Source organism: Orcinus orca, chromosome 13 (assembly GCF_937001465.1).
Source record: "Orcinus orca chromosome 13, mOrcOrc1.1, whole genome shotgun sequence".
Taxonomy (NCBI): Eukaryota; Metazoa; Chordata; class Mammalia; order Artiodactyla; family Delphinidae; genus Orcinus; species Orcinus orca.
In genome coordinates, this window is record NC_064571.1 from 28,476,461 (window position 1) to 28,502,724 (window position 26,264).

Sequence of the window (26,264 nt, forward strand, 5' to 3'; positions counted from 1 at the left end):
TTTGTTTTTTTTGTTTGCTTGTTTGTCTTTTCTTTTAATGAGTGTGTGTGTCTGTATGTTTCTTTGTTTGATTTTATCTGTTTAGTTTTGCTTTTACCATTTGTTTTGGGGTTCTATCTGTTTGGTTTTTTTCTTCCTTTTCTTTCAAGGCATGCAGATGGCAGGGTCTTAGTGATACAGCCAGGTGTTGTGCCTGGGCTTCTGAGGAGGGACAGCCGAGTCCAGGACATTGGACAACCAGAGACCTCCCAGGCCCATGTAGTATTGGCGAGAGCTCTCCCAGAGATCTCCATCTCAACACTAAGACCTAACTCCACCCAATGGCCAGCAAGCTCCAGTGCTGGATGCCCCATGCCAAACAACTAGCAAGACAGGAACACAACCCCACTCATTAACAGAGAGGCTGCCTAAAGTCATACTAAGTTCACTGACACCACAAAACACACCACCAGATGGAACCCTGCCCACCAGAAGGACAAGATCCAGCCCCATCCACCAGAACACAGGCTCCAGTCCCCTCCACCAGGAAGCCTACACAGTCACTGAACCACCCTCACCCACTGGAGATAAACACAAGAATAGCAGGAATGATGAACCTGCAACCTGCACAAAGGAGACCCCAAACAGAGTAACTGAAGCAAAACGAGAAGACAGAGAAATATGTAGCAGATGAAGGAGCAAGGTAAAAACCCACCAGACCAAACAAATGAAAGGGAAATAGTCTACCTGAAAAAGTATTCAGAGTAATGATAGTAAAGATCCAAAATCTCTGAAATAGAATGGAGAAAATACAAGAAACGTTTAACAAGGACCTAGAAGAACTAAAGAGCAAACAAACGATGATGAACAACCAAAGAAATGAAATTTAAAATTCTCTACAAGGAATCAATAGCAGAATAACTGAGGCAGAAGAATGGATAAGTGACCTGGAACATAGAATAGTGGAAATAACTGCCACAGAGCAGAATAAAGAGAAAAGAATGAAAAGAATTGAGGACAGTTTCAGAGACCTCCAGGACATTAAACACACCAACATTCAAATTACAGTGGTCCCAGAAGACGAGAAAAAGAAAGTGTCTGAGAAAATATATGACGAGATTACAGTTGAAAACTTCCCTGACATGTGAAAGGAAATAATCAAGTCCAGGAAGCACAAAGAGTCCCATACAGCATAAATTCAAGGAGAAACATGTCAAGACACATATTAATCAAACTATCAAAAATTAAATACAAAGAAAAAATATTAAAAGCAGCAAGGGAAAAGCAAGAAGTAACATACAAGGGAATGCCCATAAGGTTAACAGCTGATCTTCCAGCAGAAACACTGCAAGGCAGAAGGGAGTGACAGGACATATTTAAAGTGCTGAAGGGAAAAACCAAAACCAAGATTCCTCTACCCAGCAAGGATCTCATTCAGATTCGACAGAGAAATTAAAAGATTTACAGACAAGCAATAGTTAAGAAAATTCAGCATTACCAAACCAGCTTTACAACAAATGCTAAAGGAACTTCTCTAGGCAGGAAACACAAGAAAAAGAAAAGACCTACAATAACAAACCCAAAACAATTAAGAAAATGGGAATAGGAACATACATATCAATAATTACCTTAAATGTAAATGGATTAAATGGTCCAACCAAAAGACACAGACTGTCTGAATGGATACAAAAACAAGACCAATATATGTGCTGTCTATAAGAGACCCATTTCAGACCTAGGGACACATACAGACTGAAAGTGAGAGGATGGAAAAAGATACACCATGCACACAGAAATCAAAAAAAAAAGCTGGAGTAGCAATTCTCAAATCAGATAAAATAGACTTTAAAATAAAGACTATCAAGGGATCAATCCAAGAAGATGATATAACAACTGTAAATATTTATGCACCCAACATAGGAGCACCTCAATACATAAGGCAAATGCTAACAGCCATAAAATGGGAAATCGACAGTAACACAGGAACAGTAGGGGACTTTAACACCCCACTTTCACCAATGGACAGATCATCCAAAATGAAAATAAATAAGGAAACACTTTAAATAACAAATTAGACCAGATACACTTAATTGATATTTATAAGACATTCCAACCAAAAACAACAGAATACACTTTCCTCTGAAGCGCACGTGGAACATTCTCCAGGATAGATCATATCTTGGGTCACAAATCAAGCATTGGTAAATTTAAGGAAATTGAAATTGTATCAGGTATCTTTACTTATCACAACACTATGAGACTAGATATCAATTACAGGAAAAAAATCTGTAAAAATAAAAATGCAGGGAAGCTAAATTATACGCTACTAAATAACCAAGAAATCACTGAAGAAATCAAAGAGGAAATAAAAAAATACCTAGAGACAAATGACAATGAAAACGTGATGGCCGAAAACCTATGTGATGCAACAAAATCAATTCTAAGAGGGAAGTTTATAACAATACAATCCTACCTTAAGAAACAAGAAAAATCCAAACAACCTAATCTTACACCTAAAGCAATTAGAGAAAGAGGGAAAAAAAACACCCAAAATTAGCAGAAGGAAATAAATCATAAAGATCAGATAAGAAAGAAATGAAGGAAACAATAGCAAAGATCAATAAAACTAGAAGCTGGTTCTTTGAGAAGATAAACAAAATTGATAAACTATTAGCCAGACTCATCAGGGAAAAAAGGGAGAAGACTCAAATCTACAGAATTAGAAAGGAAAAAGGAAAAATAACAACTGACACTGTAGAAACAAAGGATCATGAGAGACTACTACAAGCAACTCTATGCCAATAAAATGGACAACCTGGAAGAAATGGACAAAATTCTTAGAAAAGTACAACCTTCCAAGACTGAACCAGGAAGATATAGAAAAAATGAACAGACCAATCACAGACCAAGCTCTGGAATTGAAACTGTGATTAAAAATCCTCCAACAAACAAAAGCCCATGACTAGATGGCTTCACAGGTGAATTCTAGCAAACATTTAGAGAAGAGCTAACACATCTCCCTCTCAAACGTTTCCAAAATATAGCAGAGGGAGGAACACTCCCAAACTCATTCTACGAGGCCACCATCAGCCTGCTACCAAAACAAGAAAAGATGTCACAAACAAACAAAACTACATGCCAATATCACTGATAAACATAGATGCAAAAATACTCAACAAAATTCTAGTAAACAGAACCCAACAGCACATTAAAAGGGTCATGCAGCATGATCAAGTGGGGTTTATCCCAGGAATGCAAGGATTCTTCAATATATGCAAATCACTCAATGTGATGCATCATATTAACAAATTGAAGCATAGAAACCATATGATAATCTCAATAGATGCAGAAAAAGCTTTTGACAAAATTCAACACCCATTTATGATAAAAACTTTCCAGAAAGTGGCCATAGAGGCAACCTACCTCAACATAATAAAGACCGTATATGACAAACCCACAGCCAACATCATCCTCAACGGTGAAAAACTGAAACCATTTCCTCTAAGATCAGGAACAAGACAAGGTTGCCCACTGTCACCACTGTTATTCAACATGGTTTTGGAAGTTTTAGCCACAGCCATCAGAAAAGAAAAAGAAATAAAAGGAATCCAAATTGGAAAAGAAGAAGTAAAGCTGTCACCGTTTGCAGATGACATGATACTATACATAGAGAATCCTAAAGATGCTACTAGAAAACTACTAGAGCTAATCAATGAATTTGGTAAAGTAGCGGATACAAAATTAATGCAAACAAATCTCTTGCATTCCTATACACTAATGATGGAAAATCTGAAAGAGAAATTAAGGAAACACTCCCATTTACTATTGCAACAAAAAGAATAAAATAACTAGGAATAAGCCTACCTACGGAGACAAAAGACCTGTTTGCAGAAAACTGTAAGACACTGTTGAAAGAAATTAAAGATGATACAAACACATGGAGAGATATACCATGTTCTTGGATTGGAAGAATCAACATTGTGAAAACGACTATACTACCCAAAATAATCTACAGATTTAATGCAATCCCTATGAAACTACCAATGGCATTTTTTACAGAAGTAGAAACAAAAATTTTACAGTTTATATGGAAACACAAATATCCTGAATAGCCAAAGCAATCTTGAGAAAGAAAAACAGAGCTGGAGGAATCAGGCTCCCTGACTTCAGACTATACTACAAAGCTACAGTAATCAAGACATTATGATACTGGCACAAAAACAGAAATATAGATCAATGGAACAGGATAGAAAGCCCAGAGATAAACCCATTCACATATGGTCACCTTATTTTTGATAAAGGAGGCAAGAATAGACAATGGAGAAAAGACAGCCTCTTCAATAAGTGGTGCTGGGAAAACTGGACAGCTACATGTAAATGAATGAAATTAGAACACTTCTTAACACCATACACAAAAATAAACTCAAAATGGATTAAATACCTAAATGTAATTCCAGACACTGTAAAACTCTTAGAGGAAAACATAGGCAGAACACTGTGACATAAATCACAGCAAGATCCTTTTGGACCCACCTCCTAGAGAAATAGCAATAAAAACAAATGGGACCCAAATGAAACTTAAGAGCTTTTGCACAGCACAGGATACCATAAACAAGATGGAAAGACAACCCTCAGAATGGGAGAAAATATTTACAATTGAAGCAACTGACAAAGGATTAATCTCCAAAATGTACAATCAGCTCATGCAGCTCTATGTCAGAAAAATAAACAACCCAATCCAAAAATGGGTAGAAGACCTAAATAGACATTTCTCCAAAGAAGATACACAGATTGCCAACAAACACATGAAAGGATGCTCAACATCACTACTCATCAGAGAAATGTAAATCAAAACCACAATGAGATATCACCTCACACTCGTCACGATGGCCATCATCAAAAAATCTACAAACAAATCCTGGAGAGGCTGTAGAGAAAAGGGAACCCTTTTGAACTGTTGGTGGGAATGTAAACTGATACAGTCACTATGGAGAACAGTATGGAGGTTCTTTAAAAAACTAAAAATAGAACTATCATATGACCCAGCAATCCCACTACTAGGCATATACCCTGAAAACCCATAATTTAGAAAAAGAGATGTACCACAGTGTTCATTGTAGCACCATTTACAATAGCCAGGACATGGTAGCAACCTAAGTGTCCATCGACAGATGAATGGTTAAAGAAGATGTGGCACATATATACAATGGAATATTACTCAGCCATAAAAAGAAATGAAATTGAGTTATTTGTAGTGACATGGATCAACTAGAGTGTGTCATACCGAGTGAAGTAAGTCAGAAATAGAAAAACAAGTACCATATGCTAACACATATATATGGAATCAGAAAAAAAAATGGCTCTGTTGAACCTAGGATCAGGACAGGAATAAAGACGCAGACATAGAGAATGGACTTGAGGACATGGTGGGGGGAGGTTAAGCAGGGATTAAGTGAAAGAGTGGCCTTGACATATATACACTACCAAATGTAAAATAGATAGCTAGTGGGAAGCAGCAGCATAGCACAGGGAGATCAGCTCGGTGCTTTGTAACCACCTAGAGGGCTGGGATAGGGAGGTTGGGAGGGAGGCACAAGAGGGAGGGGATATGGGGATATATGTATACATATAGCTGATTCACTTTGTTATACAGCAGAAAGTAACACAACATTGTAAAGCAATTATACTCCAATAAAAGTGTAAAAAAAAAATGAAATAAAAAGTAACAAAAAAATCCTTTGAGCGGGACTAATGTTTTTACTGAAGTTTGAGTGCGTTGTTGAGAGTGGGCTTTTCAGGGAGAAGAAACATTTTTCAATGATGTCTAAGTGTCAGAAAGAGCTTTCTGCACTAGAGAAGCTTGAAGAAATATACTGTGCTTGAAGAGGCAAGAAAGTACACAAGATAAAGATGAAGAATTGGAAGGAGCTATAATATGCAAATCTCAGATTATGTGAGGAATATACTGGTGTACCAATTACAGATTGCTTAATATAATAACTTTTACATACTTAAAAATATCTGGTGTAGGGAATTAGAATTTTACACAGTATTATTCTTAGTTACCAAGACATAGTGTAACTCAACGTTATTTGTCTAAGAAATTTATAAATAATAGTTTGGCTGCAGTGTGTAGGAGGAGAATGTACCCAAAAGGAGCCCAGGTTTCTGATGTGTATAACTGGATAGGAAAAGCAGAGGAATGGTTGTAACAAAGAAATTAAGCATTTGATTTTGAAGAAAGAAAATGAAATGTGGTATAATATTTAGTATAGAGAAAAACAGAAGAGCCTTGTGTGTTGATACAGTAGTGGTCTAGTGGAAAATTCCAAGTGAAGTAACTAAAATACAATAAAGTAATAATGATTAGATTTTCTATGTATTTCTTTATAATAGCAAACATTTTTCATAAAGGCCTAGAAAATAAATATTTTAGGTTTTGAAGCCATATGGTTTCTATCTCAACTCTAGAAATCTACCATTGTAGAATTGAAGTAGACATAGTATATAGGTAAAAGAATGAGACAAAACTCCACAGATAGATTGAAATTTAATTACGAAGTGTTATCTGGAACTCTATTTCAATAAATTTGAAAACATAATAATGATTTATGTGTAAAATACCAATCTTGATTTTAAATTAATTAGGACACTTGAATAGATCAATCACCTTAGAAAAGAGATGCAGAAAAAGATTTTGCACCTTTTTTTCAACATTCATTCATAATAAAACCTTTCAACAAAGTGTAGAAGGAACTTACCTCAACACAATAAATGTTGTATATGAGAAGCCCACAGCTAATATAATAATTAATGGCAGAAAATGGAAAGCTTTTATTCTAAGATCCGTCACATGGCAAGGATGCCCACCCTTGCCAATTATATTTAACATAGTACTGGAATTTCTAGCCAGAGAAAGTAGATAAGAAAAAGGATTAAAAATCATCCAAATAAGAAAGAAAAAATAAAATAATCTCTGTTTTCAGATAATACAGTCATATCTGTAGAAAAATCTAAGGATTCAATAAAAAAATCTGTTAGTATAATAAATTCAGTAAATTGCAGGGTACAAAATCACTGTACAGAAATCAGTCACATTTTCCATAGTCAATAATACTGTATTGCATATTTAAAAGTTGCTAAGAGTAGATCTTAAAAGTTCTAATCGCAAGAAAAAAATTTTTTAACTTTGTATGGTGATGGTTGTTAACTAGACTTATGGTGATGAGCTTTCTGCAATATATACAAATATCGAATTATTACATTGTACACCTGAAACTAATATAGTGTTATATGTCTATCATAACTGAAAAAAATCAGTCATATTTCTACACATAAACAATAAACTGTTCAAAAAGGAAATTAAGAAAAATTTCCCATTCACAGTAACAACCAAAAGGATAAAATACTTGAGGATAAACCTAACCAAAGGGGTGAGACACAGTCAAATGGACAGATATCCAGTGTTTGTAGATTGGAAGAATTAGTACTGTTGAAATGTTTGTACTACCCAAAGAGATCTACAGAGTCAATGCAATCCCTATCAAAATCCCAATGATGCTCTTTGTAGAAATAGAAAAAACAATACCAAAATTCATATGGAACTACAAAAAACCCCAAATAGCCAAAGCAGTCTTGAGCAAGAAGTGTAAAGCTGGAAGAATCACACTTCCTGGTTTCAAAATACATTACAAAGCTACAGTAATAAAAACAGTATGGGACTAGCATAAAAACAGACATGTAGAACAAAGGAACAGAGTAGAGAGGCCAGAAATAAATCCAGGTTTCTAAGGACAACTGATCTTCAACAAAGCTGCCAAGAACCCACAATGAGGAAATGATAGTTTTCTTTAATATGTAATGCTAATAAAGCTGAATATTAACATGCTGGAGAATGAAATTGGACACTTATACCACATACAAAAATCAACTCAAAATAGATTAAAGTACTAAATGTAAACCTGAATCTATAAAATTACAATAATAAAACATAAGGAAAAAGCTTACTGAACTGGGTCTTGGCAATGAGTTTTGGGATATGACACCAAAAGCCCAGGCAACTAAAGCAAAATAGACAAACAGGACTACATCAAACTAAAAAGTTTTGGCACAGCAAAAGAATCACCAGAATGAACTGGCAACCTAAGAATGGGAGAAAATATTGCAAATCTTATATCTGATAAGGAGCTAATATCCAAAATAGGTAAGGAACTCATACAAATCAATAGCAGAACCACAGACCAATTTAAAAAATGGACCAAGGGCCTGAATAGACCTTTGTCAAAAGAAGACATCAGAATGGCCAAAAGTTACATTAAATGCTGCTCAATGTCACTAATCAAGGAAATTCAAATTTAAACCTCAATGAGTTATTACCTCATACCTGTTAGAATGACTGTCATCAAAAAAGACAAAGAATAACACGTATTGGAAGGATATGGAGAAAAAGAACATTTGCCCACTGTATGTAGGAATTTAAATTCATATAGCGATTATGGAAAACAGTAAGGAGGTTCCTCAAAAGATTAAAAATGGAAGTACCTTATGATCTAGCAATCCCACTTCTACATATACAGTATATCCAAAAGAAATGAAATCAGTATCTCAAGATGATCTGCACTCCTATGTTCGTTGCAGTATTATTCACAACAGCCAGATAAGGAAACAACCTAAATGCTCATCAATGGATGAATGGGTAAAGAAAATGTAGATATATAATAGATTATTCAGCCTTAAGAAAAGAATGAAATCCTGACACTTGTGGCAACATTGAGGAACCTGGAGGATATTATGCTAAATAAAATAATCCAGATTCAGAAAGACGAGTACTGTGTGATCTCACTTAATATGTGGAATCTAAAATAGTCATGGAACTCATGGAAACAGAGAGTATAATGGTGAGTTCCAGGAGGCAGGGTGGGAGGAGGAAAGGGGGAGATGTTGGTCAAGGGGTATATAGTTTTAGTCATGTAAGATGAATAATTTCTAATGAACAGCAGTGTGACTATAGTTAACAATATTGTATTGTATACTTGAAATTTTCTGAGAGGGTAAATCTTAAGGGTTCATACCAGGCGCACACACACAAAAGCAAATGATAACTATGCAAGGTGATAGATATGTTAATTAGCTTAAGTGTAGTGATTATTTCACAATGTTTACATATATCAAAACAAAGCTGTACACTTTAAATATAAATAATTTTTATTTGTCAATTATGCCTTAGTAAAGCTGGAAAAAATAACAGAAAAGAAATGAGGTAAAGATATTTGGACAGTTAATTTGTCTACAAACTTTATTTTTTTTATTTGCTGTACGTGGGCCTCTCACTGTTGTGGCCTCTCCCTTTGTGGAGCACAGGCTCCGGACGCGCAGGCTCAGTGGCCACGGCTCACGGGCCCAGCCGCTCCGCGGCATGTGGGATCTCCCCGGACCAGGGCACGAACCCATGTCCCCTGCATCGGCAGGCAGACTCTCAACCACTGGGCCACCAGGGAAGCCCCGTCTACAAACTTTAAATGATAAGTAACTTTTATGATATTGAACCCATTTCAGTCATGAAATAAGATGTAAAACTTTTTTATTTATTTTGTAAAATAAAAATATAGCAACATAAAAAGATTAATGTTAAAGCCCAGTTCTATATCAAATGTAATTGATATGTTTATATATACAATATAAATAATATAATAAACAGTGTTCTGAAAGCATAATGTTATGATAAACTAGAATATATTGCAAGACTGAAAATTTAGCTCAATAACAGTAATCCTATCAATACATCTCATAAAATAAAACATTAATATTTTCTCTAATATCCAGGCAAATTTCTTGGTATCATTTGAAATTTGTTTTTAATAAAATCTCCAAGCAAAATGGAAATTGTAATCAAAATCATTTATCAAATTTTAATAGCAAGCAACACTTTAGATAACAGGTCTTTAAATCGTCAACATGGAGAAACCAGGATTAAGACAGAGAGGGATAGCATCCACATTATTATGCAATATTATTATAAATTTTCAGTTACAACCAATAAGATAACATGAAATAATCTTTATAAATTTTAAAAATGAAGAGACAAAATATATCTTTTTGATGATGTATTTTTGTACCTACCAAAAACTAAGAGACAAGTCAATTCTTAAAAAAAACTATTAAGGGATCTAGGAAAATTGAAGGGATGTAAAATATAATTTATAATTAGGTCTTTCCTATTAGAAGTAGTAATAGGATTTTTTAATAATCCATTCAACACAGTAGAAAAGCTGTGATACTTTGGAATAAACTTAAAGGGAAAGTACCCAACTTTTATGAAGAAAGTAATACAGTTTTATTGAAGGACATAAAACAAGACCAGAACAAAGGGAAGGAATGTACCGTATTGTTTGATGGAAACATAACATGTTTATGAAATTGTCTATTTTTCCAAAATTATATTAAAATTCAATGTGATTCCAATTTAAAATCAATTTTTAGTGTTATGCTGTGACCTTTATGCCAATGTGAAAGTTTTCCTTGTTTGTTTGTTTACAAACTTGGAACTATTTATTGATTGTGAGGAGAAACTTACGTACAAACAAGGCATGAGGAGAAGGGGGAAACTGTCCAGTGCTGGCAAAGGAAGTAGGGGCTGGAGAGTGGGCCTGACAATACACCAAGAATCAGGAGAAGTTTTCTGAAAACTAGCTCAACTCCTAAACATGCTTCATGGGAACTAGGCTTCGGGACACAGTCCATGTGGAAGGGGACAGACAAGGTTGGTTCTAGAAGCCAAGAAGTTTAACTCCAGTGGAGTCCCTTCAGTGGAGTCTGATCCACTGTGGTAGGGACATAACCCCCTCCGAGATCTACTTTCAATCATAGCTCCCTCTGTAATTTTATTACAAGGAGCCTCCAGTCTTTGAGCCTGGGATGTTGGCGGTGGGTCAGAGCACCTTAACTAGCCACCAAAATTATTCAGAGAATGGTTATGTGAGAATCTTCTAGATTTTAATGTGTAATATAGCGTAAAACAAATAACAAACCAAACTCAGAACCTACAGAGAAAATATCCAATCATAATGAGGATAAAGAAAGACAAAATCAGGAAAACTGAAGCTGAGAGAATTTCTGGCCAGTAGAATGGTATTAAAGGAAATACTAAAGGATGTTTTTCAGGCTGAAGGGAAACACCGCCCATTGGAACTCATGTATAGATGAAATGAAAACAGAAATTGTTGTTATTTAAAAAAAAAAAACAGCATTTTTCCTGCTCTTAATTTAGTTGAAGAACAACTATCTGTATTAAGCCAAAATAATTGCAGTATATGGTATAACTGTCCCAGGCAATACAAAATAAATAAATAGTGAGAAAAGAAATCAGTGAAATAAAAAAAACTACTCAACATAAATACAATTAATAGAGACAAAAGTTGTTTTTCCTGAAAAAAGTTAATAAAATTGATAGACTCCTAACATGACTATTTAAGAAAAGGGAGAGACGGTGAATGTGATTACCAATATTAGGACGTAAAAGTATTTATTACCACAATCGTGAAGGATTGGAAGAAGAAGGCAGCCCAGGGCTTGTGTTGAACTAGAAATCAGAGTGGGGTTTGAGAAAAATCAAGTACTGACATTTCTGGTAAGACATTGATGGTGAAGTTCTCCTTAGATTTGGCAACGTGGGGTTTGGTGGGGTCCTCCAAAGACCACTTTTAATAGAGCAAGAGGAGCGATGCCAAACTGTAGTTGATTAGTTGAGTAGTGTTTAGGTGATCCTTTGAAAAAAAAATTGTATGCAGATAGTTCCTTCAGTAAGTTTGGCTGTGGAGTAGAAGAAAATACAGTCTACCTGGAAAGGAACATATAGTCAATATGAATTGTTTCCTTCTTTCTTTCTTTTAATCTTTTTTATTTAAAAGTAAACTAATGTTTACACAACAGCAAGGAAATTGGCCAGCAGAACAAAAGAACATTAGTTCCCCTGCTCTGTAAAAGATATTTGGAGATAAATGACATCAGTTGTTTTTATTGTCTGAAAACCTTGCTGCAAAGAACCAATAATCTTGGTTAAATGTAAAAATATAATGTTTTTTTTTGTGTGTGTTCACCTTCCTTTCAATAATAAGAAGACTCTTAAGGATTTATAATTGTAGCTTATTGAACGTAACATTCACAGCGGAACTGACGGCCAGTTAGTCAAGGATCTGTTGAATTAAGTAAAACTGCAACTTACATGCTGTAAACAAAATGAAAGGGGAAAAAGCAGCATTAATTAAGAGAAAAAGATTTTAAAATCTTGTAGGCAACTGACCTCTGCTTCAGATGAATGCATTTATGTACACACAGATACATTTAAGTTTAGTAAATGTATCTTGAATTCCATGGATAAAATGGCCCAAAGTCTATAATTATGTTGTTCATTGTGTTAGGCAATTATTGTCAATTTTAATGCTTTGCCACTGTATCATGGCTTAGGCAAATACTCTCCATGTTCATGAATATTGGAGAGAGCAAGTCATAAATCTGTAAACTGAACATAAGCATCTTTCAAGCTGTCGGGCCTCTTGCAGTGCTTGCAAAGCTTAACATATTTTAATCTGTGCAGTGCTGTTATTATTTGCTGCCTTCCGTCTTTCTGTCCATCTTCCTGCCTCCTGTCTATCCATCAGTCCATCATTTTTTCCAATTAAGGGCAAGCTCGATGACAGACATGACAGGCACTCATTCTCCAATGCCACAGATTCTAAGTAGAAGTAATTACTGTGTATGAAGCAGAAGCTGTGCACCAGTGTTGCTACCACAGGTTCCTATGACAGTCAACTTGTTGAGTAATAGGCATGGGTATGAAGGGTGGGGAATACTGAATGCATTCTCAGCAAAGATTATGACAATCCTTTTCTATTTTTACCAAGTGAAAGTGAAATTTACGTTTCTCTGAATTGATAATTGAGGAGCTCATTTGATAATGGATACTGGGATACTCTGAATAAGGCAGCCCTGGAGGGGAAGAGTTTTGGAAAAATGCTACACATTTTATGTACAGAAATATCCTTGACTTTCTCTTGTTATAGGATTTGTCATTAGAAATAAGGAAACTGTAACTTGCAGCTAAGCCATGATAATATCTATTCAGCCATAAGTAAATTATGTATAAAATATTAGACACACATAATTTGTATGTATCACCACATATGATTTGTCTATATTTAGTAAACTCAGAAGGTATTTTTCTGTCTGTAACCCTATTATAGAAGATGTACATGTAAACCAATGTAGTAATCCTTGGCTCTTAAAAATAAAAATAGTGAGTTGGGTATCTGGTTAGAAATGCAAGTTTTCTGAGAGTCAAAAGAAAAATACATCCAAATTATATTTACTAATAAAATTATATCAGAGTAGACTGCAGGCAATCATTTTACTTGGTCTGGTGTGATATAATTTGAAATGTAATTTTTGTAAAGAAGCAGGAGATGCCACTTTTTACAGTGATATAATACCCAATGACAAGATTGTTGTCTGTAATATAATGTACCCAATTAATGGGGCCTGGGATTTGCTTGGGGGAAATGACTGGTTCTGTGTTTGAGGCAGGAAATGCATAAGATGAATCTAACACATATTAAAACACCAGAAAAATTGGCTACTCCAAACTAATGGGGTCATGTCAAGAGGACCCAAGAGTCAGTCAGCTTGAATAGAATCTTTAAGCCAATGATAAGATAGTTAAAAAAATTTTTTTTAATGACCTCACAGTTGATTAAAACTCTAAATGTAGAAAATGAGTTCATAGATATAGTGATAAAAAGAAGAAAAAAGTAACATCAAAATGATAAAAGCATTAGAGTTTGCTTAAACATCAACTAATTACTCTCAAAATAGATAATGGTAAGGAAATACACATTTTACTATCTTTATGGTAGGAACTGTATTTTAGATAGTCAAATAGCTCTGAGGGTCACTGTTCTTAAAAATGAATTCTATCTCAAAAATGGAGAAGAAATGATCAAATTTAAATAACTTTTTGCAATCTATATTGAAATAATGGATTTAGGCAACAGTCATGATGGCTCTTACCATTGTACTAAGGTGGAATGCTAATGGGAAGAATTATGAAGAAGGAGTTATGTCATGACTGGAATGCAGTAATCAATCTTAGTATCAGAAGCAGGTTACCATGAAGGTAACTAAGCTTCAGCTTCAGGTTCCCTTATTTGCATATGTCACTTCCAAGCTCTGGGAGGGGCCAGAACAGTGTATGATGTTTGAAGAAATTAGTTAGGTTTTATGAATTTTAATTTTTGTGTCTGTAATTTCTCTACTATTCTAACTAAACATTTATATTTGTCATCTTTTTTTGTAATTCTGTAGCCTTTTTGTTAAAGAAGAGACTTCAAATTGTAAAAGTTTCAGGCCTTAACTAATCTAGACTTATTCCTGATTAGAATCACTAGTCCTGAGACAAACAAACATACTATGCTTCTCCATGTTATGCAATTGAATCACCCAAAATTATGTACACAGTATTCTTTTTTTAAAAATAATTATTTATTTATTTTTGGCTGTGTTGAGTCTTCATTTCTGTGCGAGGGCTTTCTCCAGTTGCAGCAAGCAGGGGCCACTCTTCATTGCAGTGTGTGCACCTCTCACTATCGCAGCCTCTCTTGTTGTGGAGCACAGGCTCCAGATGCGCAGGCTCAGTAGTTGTGGCTCACGGGCCTAGTTGCTCCGCAGCATGTGGGATCTTCCCAGACCAGGGCTCAAACCCGTGTCCCCTGCATTGGCAGGCAGATTCTCAACCACTGCACCACCAGGGAAGCCCTACACAGTATTCTTGACAAAATTTTTGAAGTTTAATATATTCAAACCTTTATATCTAACTAAAATATTCAGAAAATATGGAGAACAGGGAAAAAGTTAAACTACCTCATGAGGAAGCAATCAATAAAATCCAAAATTTGGAGTGTAGTATAGAATAATTGCCTACATTTCTTTAAAATTTTAATAGAATTGAAAAAAAATTAAAATGGAGGATTTTGTGTCATTTTTTAAAATTCTGATGTTATCAAAAACTGTGAAAATACATTTTTTAGAAGGTAAAGGAAATTGATTATGAATTGAATATTATTACATGACATTAATAAATAATTAAATTTGTAACAAGTGCTAATGTAATTGTGTTTATGTAATAAATATTTTTATTACTATTTTTGAGATTCATATTAACTTTAAAGTTGTTTGGTTTAAAGAACAAATATTAGGGGATAGATTTAAAACATGTTTTTTTTTTTAAGCTACATGATGAGTTCATAAGATTTATTGACCTTTATTCTTTTGTAAGTATTTGAAAATTTTTATAATTTAAAAATATTTGTTAAATTTCCCCATAAACACTCTGTTTACTTACACCATGACCAAGTGGGATTTATTCCTGGAATGCAAGGGTGGTTCAGCATATGAAAATCAATGTAATATTCATACATCACATTAGCAGAAAAAACCAAACCAAACCAGAACAAAACACGTGATCATCTCAATGGATTAAGAAAGAGCATTTGACAAAATTTAACACATTTCATGATAAAGACACTCTAAAAACTAGGAATAGAAGGAAATCACCTCAACATAATAAAGGCCGTATATGAAAAACTCATAGCTAACTTCATACTCAATGATAAAAGATGGAAAACTTTTTCTCTTAATATCAAGAACAAAAGAAGAATGTTCTTCTTCAACACTTATATTCAACATAGTCCTGGAAGTCAACCTGGGCAGTTAGACAAGAAACAGAAATTTAAACATTCCGAATCAGAAAGGAAGAATTAATCTTATCTCTGTTCACAGATGACATGACATTATATGTAGAAAACCAAAACAATTACACCCCCAAAAAGAGAAAAAACGGAACTAATAAATGAACTCAGCAAAGTTATAGGATACAAAATCAACAATGAAAATTAGTTGCATTTCTGTATGCTAATGATGAACAATCAAAAAGGAAATTAAGAAAACCATTCAATTTACAATAGCGTCAAAAAGAATAAAATACTTAGGAATAAACTTAACCAAGTAGAAAAAATATTTACACTGAAATTAGAGAAACAAATTTTAAAAAGACACAAATAAATGGCGAGATGTCCCATATTCATTGATTGGGATATTCAATATTGTTAAAATGTCAACACTACCCAGAGTAAACTACAGATTCAATGCAATACCGATTAAAATCACAATGATTTTTTTTTTTGCAGAAATAGAAAAACCCATCCTAATGTTAACATGGAATTTAAAGGGACCTCAAGTAGTCAACTGGTTTTTGACAAGGATGCCAAGACTATTCAATGGGGAAAGAAACATCTTTTCAACAAGTGGTTTTGGGAGAAGTAGATGATCTACATGCATTAAGAAAGGAAGTTATGCTCTTAACATATATAAAAGTTAACTGAAAATGGATCAAAGACCTAAATGTAAAAGCTAAAACTATCAAACTCTTAGAAGAAAACATGGCAAAATTTCATGACATTGGATTTGATCATGCTTTATTGGATATGACACTGAAAGCTCAGGCAGCAAGAGAAAAAATAGATAAGTTGGACTTCATCAAAATTTAAAACTTTTGTGCATCCAAGGACACTATCAACAGAGTGAAGATGTAATCTACAGAATAGGAGAAAATATTTGCAAATCATATACTGCATAAGGGATTGATACCAAAAATACCAAAAGATGTCCTACACCTCAGCAATAAAAAGACAGGGCAGTCCAATTAAATATAAGGGAATTGAGTGGACATTTCTCCAAAGAGGTTGTATGGGTAGTGCATGAGCATATGAGAGGATACTAAATATCACTAATCTTTAGGGAAATTCAGACTGAGAGCAGGATGGCATGTCACCTCACACACTTGGGATGGCTGTTGTTGAAACAAAACACAATGACAGGTGTTGGCAAAGATATGCAGAAATTTTTGGAGCCCTTGTGCTTTGCTGATGGGAATATGAAATGGTGCAGTGGCTCTGGAGGACTGTCTAGTTCTCAAAAATTGTACACCGATTGCCATGTCATCCAGCAGTTCCACTTCTGGGTATATACCCAAAAGAGTTTGGAGTAGGGACTTGAACAGCCACTTGTACACCTATGTTTTGGCAGCATTTTTAACAGTAGCCAGGAGGTGGGGGTAACCTAGGTGTCTATCCAAGGAAGAAAGGATAAACAGAATATAGTTTATGCATACTGTTGACTATTGTTCAGACTTAAAAGAGAAGGAAATCCTGGCATATGCTACAGCAAGGATGAACCTTGAAGATGTTATGCTAGAAGAAGTAGGCCAGTCACAGAAGGATAAATGTTGCAACATCCCACTTGTGAGGGAATAGCTAGGGTGCTCAGGTTCATGGAGACAGATACTGTTACTTGGGGCTGTGGGGAGGAGGAAATTGGGAGTTGGTATCTAATGGGTATAGAATTTCAGTTGGGGAGCATGGAGAGGTTCTAGAGATGGATGGTGGTGATGGTTGCGCAGCAATGTGGGTACGCTTAATGCCACAGAGCTGAAGTGAAAAGAATTGTGGATTTTGCCACGATAGAAAAAAATGAAAAAGTATTAATGAAATAATATTTAATTAAAAATACACAAGATATATAAAAATAATGTGTTTACCAAAAGGCATGCATAACTTCATATTTATCCTTTCACAGTTACAAACTCAACCTTTCTCAGTAATGTCTGGTGGTAAATATGGATTGATGATTTTCACACTTATTAATCAATAATGTAGACTCCTGTGGGGACCTCCTTGAATTTTCACATGTACAGTATTACATCAGAAACAAGCACTACTGAAAGAAAAAATGAGGAAGAAACAAAAATCTTTATCATCTGTCATGTATGCACTTACACTGGTAGCCAGCAAATTTTTCTTTAAAACTCCAAAGAGTAAATATTTTAGACTTTTCAGACCATACAGAGTTTTTTGTAACTACATAATTCTTCTGTTGTTGTATAAAGGCAGCCATAAACAATACATAAAGGAGTGGGCATGGCTGATTCCAAGAAAACTTTACCTACAGGAACAGTCATGGGCCAGCCCTGGGTAATTTGCTGACTGTAATCTTTACCATGTAGTAGTTTGATTGCCAAGAGCTCCAGCTTTTCTTTGTGCACTCAGCTGAAGCTAATGGCTAGAATAAATTTAACATAGGTATGCCTGTGAAGTGCACTGGGAGGCCTCCTCAATAATTGTAGCACTTATGATTGGTGTTGGAATCATCCCAGGTTTATTCCTCTTCCGTTATCTTTAACTTAAGAATTGCCATGTGATTTGCTTTGGCCAGTGAAATGTGAACAGAGTATTATGTGGATTTCCAATTGGAAAAATTGAAATACAGGTGCAACTTGCCATCTAACCTTTTGCCTACTGCAGTGGTTGTAGAATTACGTGTCCATAATGAGTCTGTATCACCCTAGATTCCTGAGTGACAGTTATAAGCAGAAAGCCACTGCAGTACCACAATAGATAAGCTTAATTGGCAAGAAATAAATTGTGACTGTGTTAATCCAGTGAGATTTTGTGATTGTAAATTATCACATCATAATTTAATCCATCCTGCTTGATAGTACACTATTTGATTAATAATTGTGTAATTTTAAATTTTCATTAATTGTAAATCATGATTTGCCAATATCTGAAGCAGCGATTAAAGGAGTTTTATGTGAAAGGGCATCGACAGACTTGTATCTGCATTGTAATTAGGGATTACAATGCATATTTTATAGTGCTGAAGAATTCTGGAAATCTATGTCTTTCTGAAGCTGACCTAAGCATTATGACATAGGCTTTTTTAGCTCACAGCCCATATTTGATGTTTATTTGGAGTACCATAAATCTATATCAGTGCAATTTTTATAACTTCTGTTAAATCTTGACTATCAGTATGAAAATTAGGGATTACAATGAATATTTTATAATGCTGATTTTAATACTGAGGCATGTCAAAATAAAGTGATTTTCCTTTACACATAGAAGAAAATAAAGATGTCAGTCACATTCCTTCCCTCTGCCTACTGAGAAAGCTCATCCCAATTATAAAACATCATGCTTTTTATTACAGCTCTGTTTAACTGTATTTAAATAGAAAAACTCTAATGTATAAATTGATAAACATAACATGAATTCTAAAAATCAGGATCAAAGAATAAGTTGTATTGTGCATATTGCTAATTCATGTAGTTCATTTCATTATAATGTATACCTGACTTTATAATATTGGACTTATAACCCTTTATCATGAACATTTTAAAAATAAAATCCAAATATCTACAGCATGCCAGTTGGGTCTCTGAATTTTATGTACCTGATCATTCTGATACACAGCGTTTGTCACCTTAGTTTAATGTGCAAACAGCGCTGAGAGCATCTTATTCCATATTCCTTGCCACAGGTATAGACAAATGATGACAAGCTGTGAATCTAAAAACTGTCTTTAACGGTCTACTAGAACAGCTTGAATATTGAGAGTGAAAACATTTACTGATAAAATTTCTAACTCATGCCGCATTGGGGAATGGATGACAGAGGGAACGGACTCCTGGCAATCAGCACACACTAGAGAAAACATAAACACGGAATGTCTTTGCAACCTTTGTCACCTCCTATTTGCTTTACATTTGTCATTGGTTTTAGTGAATAGGAGCTGGGTTCCAAGAAATCTCTGCAGGTTTCTTCAACTTCTCTCGTCTCTGAGCTTCTGCAACCAACACGTCTGCTTGAACCCATCAGCTGTGGTAAGTGTACATTTAGAGTCTTAAGGGAATCTGCAACTTGAGTGCAGGCAGCACCAAAGTAAAGATCCTACATGGCTTTAATACATGTATACATTTTTAAAATCCCATTTTAGGTAAATTTGTCCCTGAGATCAGTGTATGTGAAATCTCAAGTAAAGCCTTAAACATGTGCTTGAGACACTGGTGTTTCACAGACTTCAAAGGCAACAGATGTGACAATCCAGGGTGCGTCATTCAGTGCCAATTTAGTCAGAGACTGGGAATATCAATGATGTTATGCTTTAATTCGAGTAAATATATTATCTGATTTATTTTTTCTTAGCAAAGTGTCTATTCATTAATTTTTTACAGCGCTTTTATATAGTTTACTTTGGCTTTCATTTTACAGCCTCCACTCAGTTCCACAGCTACTTAGGTCAACACCATTTTCCCCAAAACTTCTTAAGTGAAGTTATTTCCTACTTTTAATACAGTTAGATGTTTTGTCACATTCTGTGTTCCATTGTGGATTCTCCAGAATATCTAAATGAATGTTTTTTTAAATTATGTATATTAACGTTCACTCTTCGTGCTATAAATTTCTGTGGGTTTTAACAGATGCACAGTATCATGTATCCACCACTACAGTATCACACAGGGTAGTTTCACTACCCTAAACAATCCTCTGTACTTCACCTATTTAACACTCCTCAGTCCCCAAGCACCTGGCAACCACTGACTTTTTAAAATTATCTCTATAGATTTGCCTTTTCCAGAGTGTCATACAATTTTTCATGATTCCTTTCAGACTGGCTCCTTTCACTTAGCAATATGCATCTATAATTTATCCATATCTTTTCATGTTTGGTACCACATTTCTTCTCATGGAATGATATCTCATTGTTGGGATGTACCACAACTGTTTATTCACACCTGTTAAAAGGAGATCTTGGTTGCCTCTGATTTTTGACAATTATGAGTAAAGCTGCTATAAATATTTGCATGAAGGTGTCTTTTAGGATCTTTATCTTTGATTTTCTATAGTTTGAAAATGATACACCTACATGTAATCTTTTGATATTTATTCTGTTGGATGTTCTCTGAGCTTCCTGGATCTGATTTGGCGACTGACACTAATTTGGGGGAAATTCTCAGTCATTATTGTTTAAAATATTTCTTCTGTTATTTTCAGTTGTCTCCTTGTGGTATTCTTATACGTGTATGTTACACCTTTTGTAGTTGTCCCACAGACCTTGGATATTCTAGAGATTCTTCTGTCATGTCTAGTCTACCAATAATCCCATCAAAGGCTTTCTTCCCATCTCTGTTGCAGTGTTTTGCATTTCTAGTGTTTCTTTTGGGTTCTTTCTTAGGATTTCCATCTCTCTGCTGACATTATCCATCTGTTTTTGCATGCTGTTTATCCATTAAAGCTCTTACCATATTAATTATAGTTCTTTCAAAATCCTGGTATGATCATTCCCAATCCCTGCCATGTGTGGTTCCTTCTATCTCTTGTGTTTTCTTTGCCTTTTACTATGCCTTGTAATTTTTCTTGACAGCCAGATTTGAACAAAGAACTGCTGTAACCAGGCCGTTAGTAATGTGGTGGTAAGGTGTGGGGGGAGGGGAAGTGTTCTATAATTCTATACCTATAATTCTGTAATCTCTAATAACTAGCTCTCAGTTGTTTAGTGGGCCAGTGCCCCTGGAGCTTCACGAGTGTTTTTCAGTTTTTGTCTCTCTCCTTAGGTGAATGAGGATGGCTCAAGTGGGCTAGAGCTGTGTATTCCCCCTCTCCTATGTGGAAGGCTACAGCTGACTAGAGTTGGGTATTTCCCTTCTCCCAGGTGAGCTAGGCTCTGCTAATATCGCAGCCAGTTAGACTCCGGTTAATTAATTTCTCCTGAGCGCTGGCCTTGTTAAGTAGAACAGCCTGCTCTCTGGCGTATTTCAAAATGGTTCCTCTTCCCTTCCTGCTGCTGACAGCACAAGGGGATTTTTCTCTGACACTTACTGTGAGAATCCAGTTGAGCTCCTGGAGGTAAAACTCACTAGAGTGTGGGAGCCCCACTATGACTGGGCTCCCCTGGAGTTTTTAACCGTCAGGATTGTCCACACTGAGCCTCCAGCAATTAGACAATTCCAGTTCAGGTTTTCCTGCTCCGGCACTGGTTCCCTTGCCAGTTTCTGCCCGCCAGACTCTGCTCAGGTGAGTCATGACTCTCTGTATTCACTTGTCTGACTTTCCAGTCCTGGAGACAGCAGTTTGCACTGTGTCCTCCCCCTCTGTTATGAATTCAAGAAGAGTTGTTGATTTTCCAGTCTGTTCAGCGTTTTACTGGTTGTTAGGACAGAGTGGTGACTTCCAAGCTTCTTTCATGTAGATCAAAAACCTGAAGTCTGCAGGGGTTTTGTGAATATGTTTTAAAGTAAGTTGAGTAAACATCTAGGAACATGACTGCTGGATTGTGTGGTAAGAGTATGTTTACCTTTGTAAGCAACTGCCAACTGTCTTCCAAAGTGGCTGAACCTTTTGCATTCTCACCGTCAGTGAATGAGAGTTCCTGTTGCTCTGCATCCATGTCAGCAATTGGTATTGTTAAAATTTTGGATTTAAAATCTTTCTAATGGTTGTGTAGTGATATCTCTTTGTTGTTTTAATTTGCAGTTCCCTAATGACAAATAATTTTCAGCATATTCCTGTTTATTTGCCATTTGTATGTCCTTTTTGGTGAGGTATCCAGATATTTTGCCTTAATTTTTTTTTTATTGTTGAGTTTTAAAATTTCTTTCTGTATTTTGCATACAATACCTTTATCAGACATGGGTTTTCCAAATAGCTTATCCCAATCTATGGCTTGTCTTTCTATTCCCTTAAAAGTTTACTTCAGAGCTTAGAAATTTTTAATTTTAAAAATCCAACCTACCAAGTTTTTCTTTCATGGAATGTGCTTTTGGTATTGCATCTAAAAATGTGTCACCAAGTTCAAGGTCACATAGATTGTTCCTTACTTTACTTTCATACTGGTACACTTCAGCATCTTCTTATTTGCAAACTTCCTTTTTAAGCATTGCAATTCAGTAAAAGCCCCCAAACCTGAAGATTTTTAACCTCCTAATTATCTATTCTTTAATTATTGGTTTTTCAGTCTGAACATGATGTAATCAAAATATAAAGGACTTTCTACCACAATAGTTCTGTGTTTTTAAACACACTTAAGTTGTTTATAAAGCTTCTCTTCAAAGGCTTAAATATTGATATTTGAAGAGAGGTAGCAAAGAGAAAATTCACACTGCCATGTGGGAACTTTTATTTCATTATTTTGCTGTTCTAGTTTCCCATTAGTAAATTTCACTTTGGTAAATTTTTAAAACCACCACTTATTTTCTTTTCGAGTTTTATTAAGAAATAATTGACATATATTGCTGTATAAGTTTAAGGCACACAGCATGATGGTCTGAGTTACATGTATTCTGAAATGATTATCACAGTGGTTTCAGCTGATATCCATCATCTCATAGCTACAATAAAAAGAAAAGAAATAAGAAAAACATATTCTCATTGTGATAAGAACTCTTATAATTTACTCTTTTAACAACTCTCTGATATATCATACAGCAGTGTTAACTGCTATTAATTTTTTAATAAACATCTCTGTTAATTGAGATACAGTTTAACACATTCCTGGACACAAGGTGCTGACACAACTTGGAATCCATGTGTCTTTTACATTGACTCTCATTTCCAAAGGAATTTAACATATGAAAATTCTTATACATTTTGGGTTTGATGTTTTTTAATACATTATAGACAAATAGACATAATAGATAAGTTTTGATAAAAATTGAAGAATCAAAGAAACCAGTGTATTCAGTACCCTAGAAACCTCAAACCCAAAGGAAATAGTAAACATGATCACAAAAGGAAATAATATGGAAGGAAAGCATAGGCTTTTATAAGTTGTCCTAGAATCATCTTCTCTTACATTATAACTTTAATGACTTTAAACTCATTTAATCTACATGTATTTAGTCAGCTTTTTTCAGTGATTATCGAACAATCTCTTAAATGATTTATGATTAAAATTGACTAATCTGGACAGGAAATTCTCTTTATATAATAAAAAAGTTCCATGTGAAATACTCTATTTAAATTAAGAGGAACAATTATGGAAAATTCCTACCATGTAGTGACCTGGCACAATGAAAGTACTCAAATATGTTTGCTGAATAAGTTATAAAATGATAATAAAAAGTTAGCAGAGCAAAAACAGATGAATAAATTAAATCCACATTTTTGAGCCTAGATTGACAAGATTATTAATATTTGCTTAATATCATTAGGTACTTGCTGTGTTTTGAGCTTTATTCTAACTATTTTACATTAATTACTCCTCCCAACACCCTTTTGAGATAGTTGTACTTTATAAGAGCTTTGCCACTTCTAATAAATGTTTGCTTTCTATTTGATTCATATGTATTTCTAAATTTGACTACAAGCTTATCCATATTGAAGATACTCATACCCACTGCACTGAATTAAAGGATTTGGGTGGCTAATCAAGGACAAGACATAAGCTAGGGGGTGGCAGTAGCACACAAGGAGTTGCATTGTGGGCAGCACTTGGACAGGATGCATGTGAGGGGAGATCCCTCACAGCAGGAGACCTCTTAGACACAGCAGCCTAGGTCCATCATCCATAAAGGGGAGAGGACAAATAAATGACTGGGGAAGAGAGCTGGAGAGGAGGCTTAAGTGTCTAGGTGATGCCTGGGTCAGAGAGCTTTCAAAGCCAGCAGAGACTTGGGATCTTTAAAGGGCCATGGTTTACCTTATTTATGGCTAGTAGATGTTGGGTGCAGTTTCTTGGGGTTTGCAGAGAAGACTGGCTTCTAAATGACTAAAAATAGGCCTATTGGGGCTATATTTAAAGCAATTGGATGTGTAAGAATTTGAGTTTAGCACCAGTAGGCTTTTGAGCTAACAGTCTAGACTGCTGTGATGAAGTAAAAACATGGGGGCCACAGTAAACAGGGAACATCTTTGGCTCATTTGTATAACACCTATAAAGTAATATCTATTCATTCTTAAATATACAAAATAAAAAAAGCATACAAAAAAAGCACACATATTGCCGATTTTAAGTTGCGTGGGGTATATGTGTGTGTATATACATAGAAATGTATATATTGCATGAGCTGTATTTTCAAGCACACGCACACACACACATGCACACATAAACCCTAAAACTATTAAATATATGAAAAAAGCTTTCTACATGCACTATCAAGTTTTCCTTAGGGGATTTTTTCCTTGTGTCTTTAGGGTTTAGGCAGTGGTATTAGGCAACTAGGGATGTCATAACAAAATGCCACAGAGTGGATGACTTAAACAACAGAAATGTATTTTCTCACAGTTCTGGAGGCTAGAGGTCAAGGTGATGGCAAGTTTGGCTTCTCCCTGAGACCTCTCTCCTTGGCTTCCTGCCTTCTGTGTCTTCATATGACCTTTTATTTGGTTTCTCTTCTTCTAATAAGAACACCAGTCTTATTGGATTAGGGCCCCATCCTTATGATCTCATTTAACCTTAATTACCTCCGTAAAGTCCCTAGTTCCAAATGCAGGCACATTGGATGTTAGGACATCAATGTGTGGATTTAGGGGAGACATAATTCCATCTATAAGTACACTGTACCTCTGGATTGCAATTTTGTATGATATATGTATTTAGATATAGAGCCAATAATATATGCCCTGCACGATTTCACTATTTTAATTGCATGTGTATTATATACCACATTTTTATTTAAACTTGGACAAGAATTGCAGGTTCATTTGGCTTATGAAATTCAGTTCATTTATAACCTGTTTCACACAGCACTTCAGAACAGAAAATTAACTTTCTTAGCTGAATAAAACCAAAATGGAAACAAAATTTTAGTTCCTAAAAGAGCTTTGTAAATGATTTTGTATTGCACATTTCATTTAATTTATTCCAACCAGGATTAAAATATGTTAAATACTCTTTTTTGTTGTGAAGATATTCACAACTATGAAATGAAGTGGCCATTGTATTCTTAAGAGCTCAACATAATTAAGACTATACTTTATTGCGATCAACCAATTCCATTAAAATATCACTAGAAATGAATAAATTGAAAGGATCCTCAGCGAAATGAGAAGGAATGATTATGAGTTCCTGAAATTTGAGCTCTATGAAGGCAGCATTTTGTTGCTGTGGTTTTGTTCATCTATACAAATAGGAGCAAAATCTGGTAGCATTACATTGAAAAATAACTCTATATTAAGTTTATACTTCCCCACAAATATTTGGCAATGTTTAACGTTGTATCTTCATGCCAGGAACTTTTCTAGGACTTAGGAATAGATCTCTTAATAAAATAAACTCCCTGCCTTCATAGAACTTCATTCTAGCATAGAGACAGAAAATAATCAAACACTTCCTTTAATTTGGGTTTCCCCTTTAGAGCTAGCCAGTGACCCTGACAGAAGTTTTTAAGTATTCAATGTATA

General features: G+C 35.0%; 1 protein-coding gene across 1 annotated transcript in view; it reads left to right on the top strand.

The window, feature by feature from the left end:
* The window catches only part of LOC125960867 (uncharacterized), a 148,223-nt gene that overhangs the window by 103,322 nt on the left and 18,637 nt on the right, over positions 1–26,264 (top strand). The window contains exon 7 of the mRNA XM_049696185.1: positions 19,647–19,747. Coding sequence (XP_049552142.1) covers positions 19,647–19,747 — 101 coding nt within the window. The remainder of the gene's footprint in view (positions 1–19,646; positions 19,748–26,264) is intronic.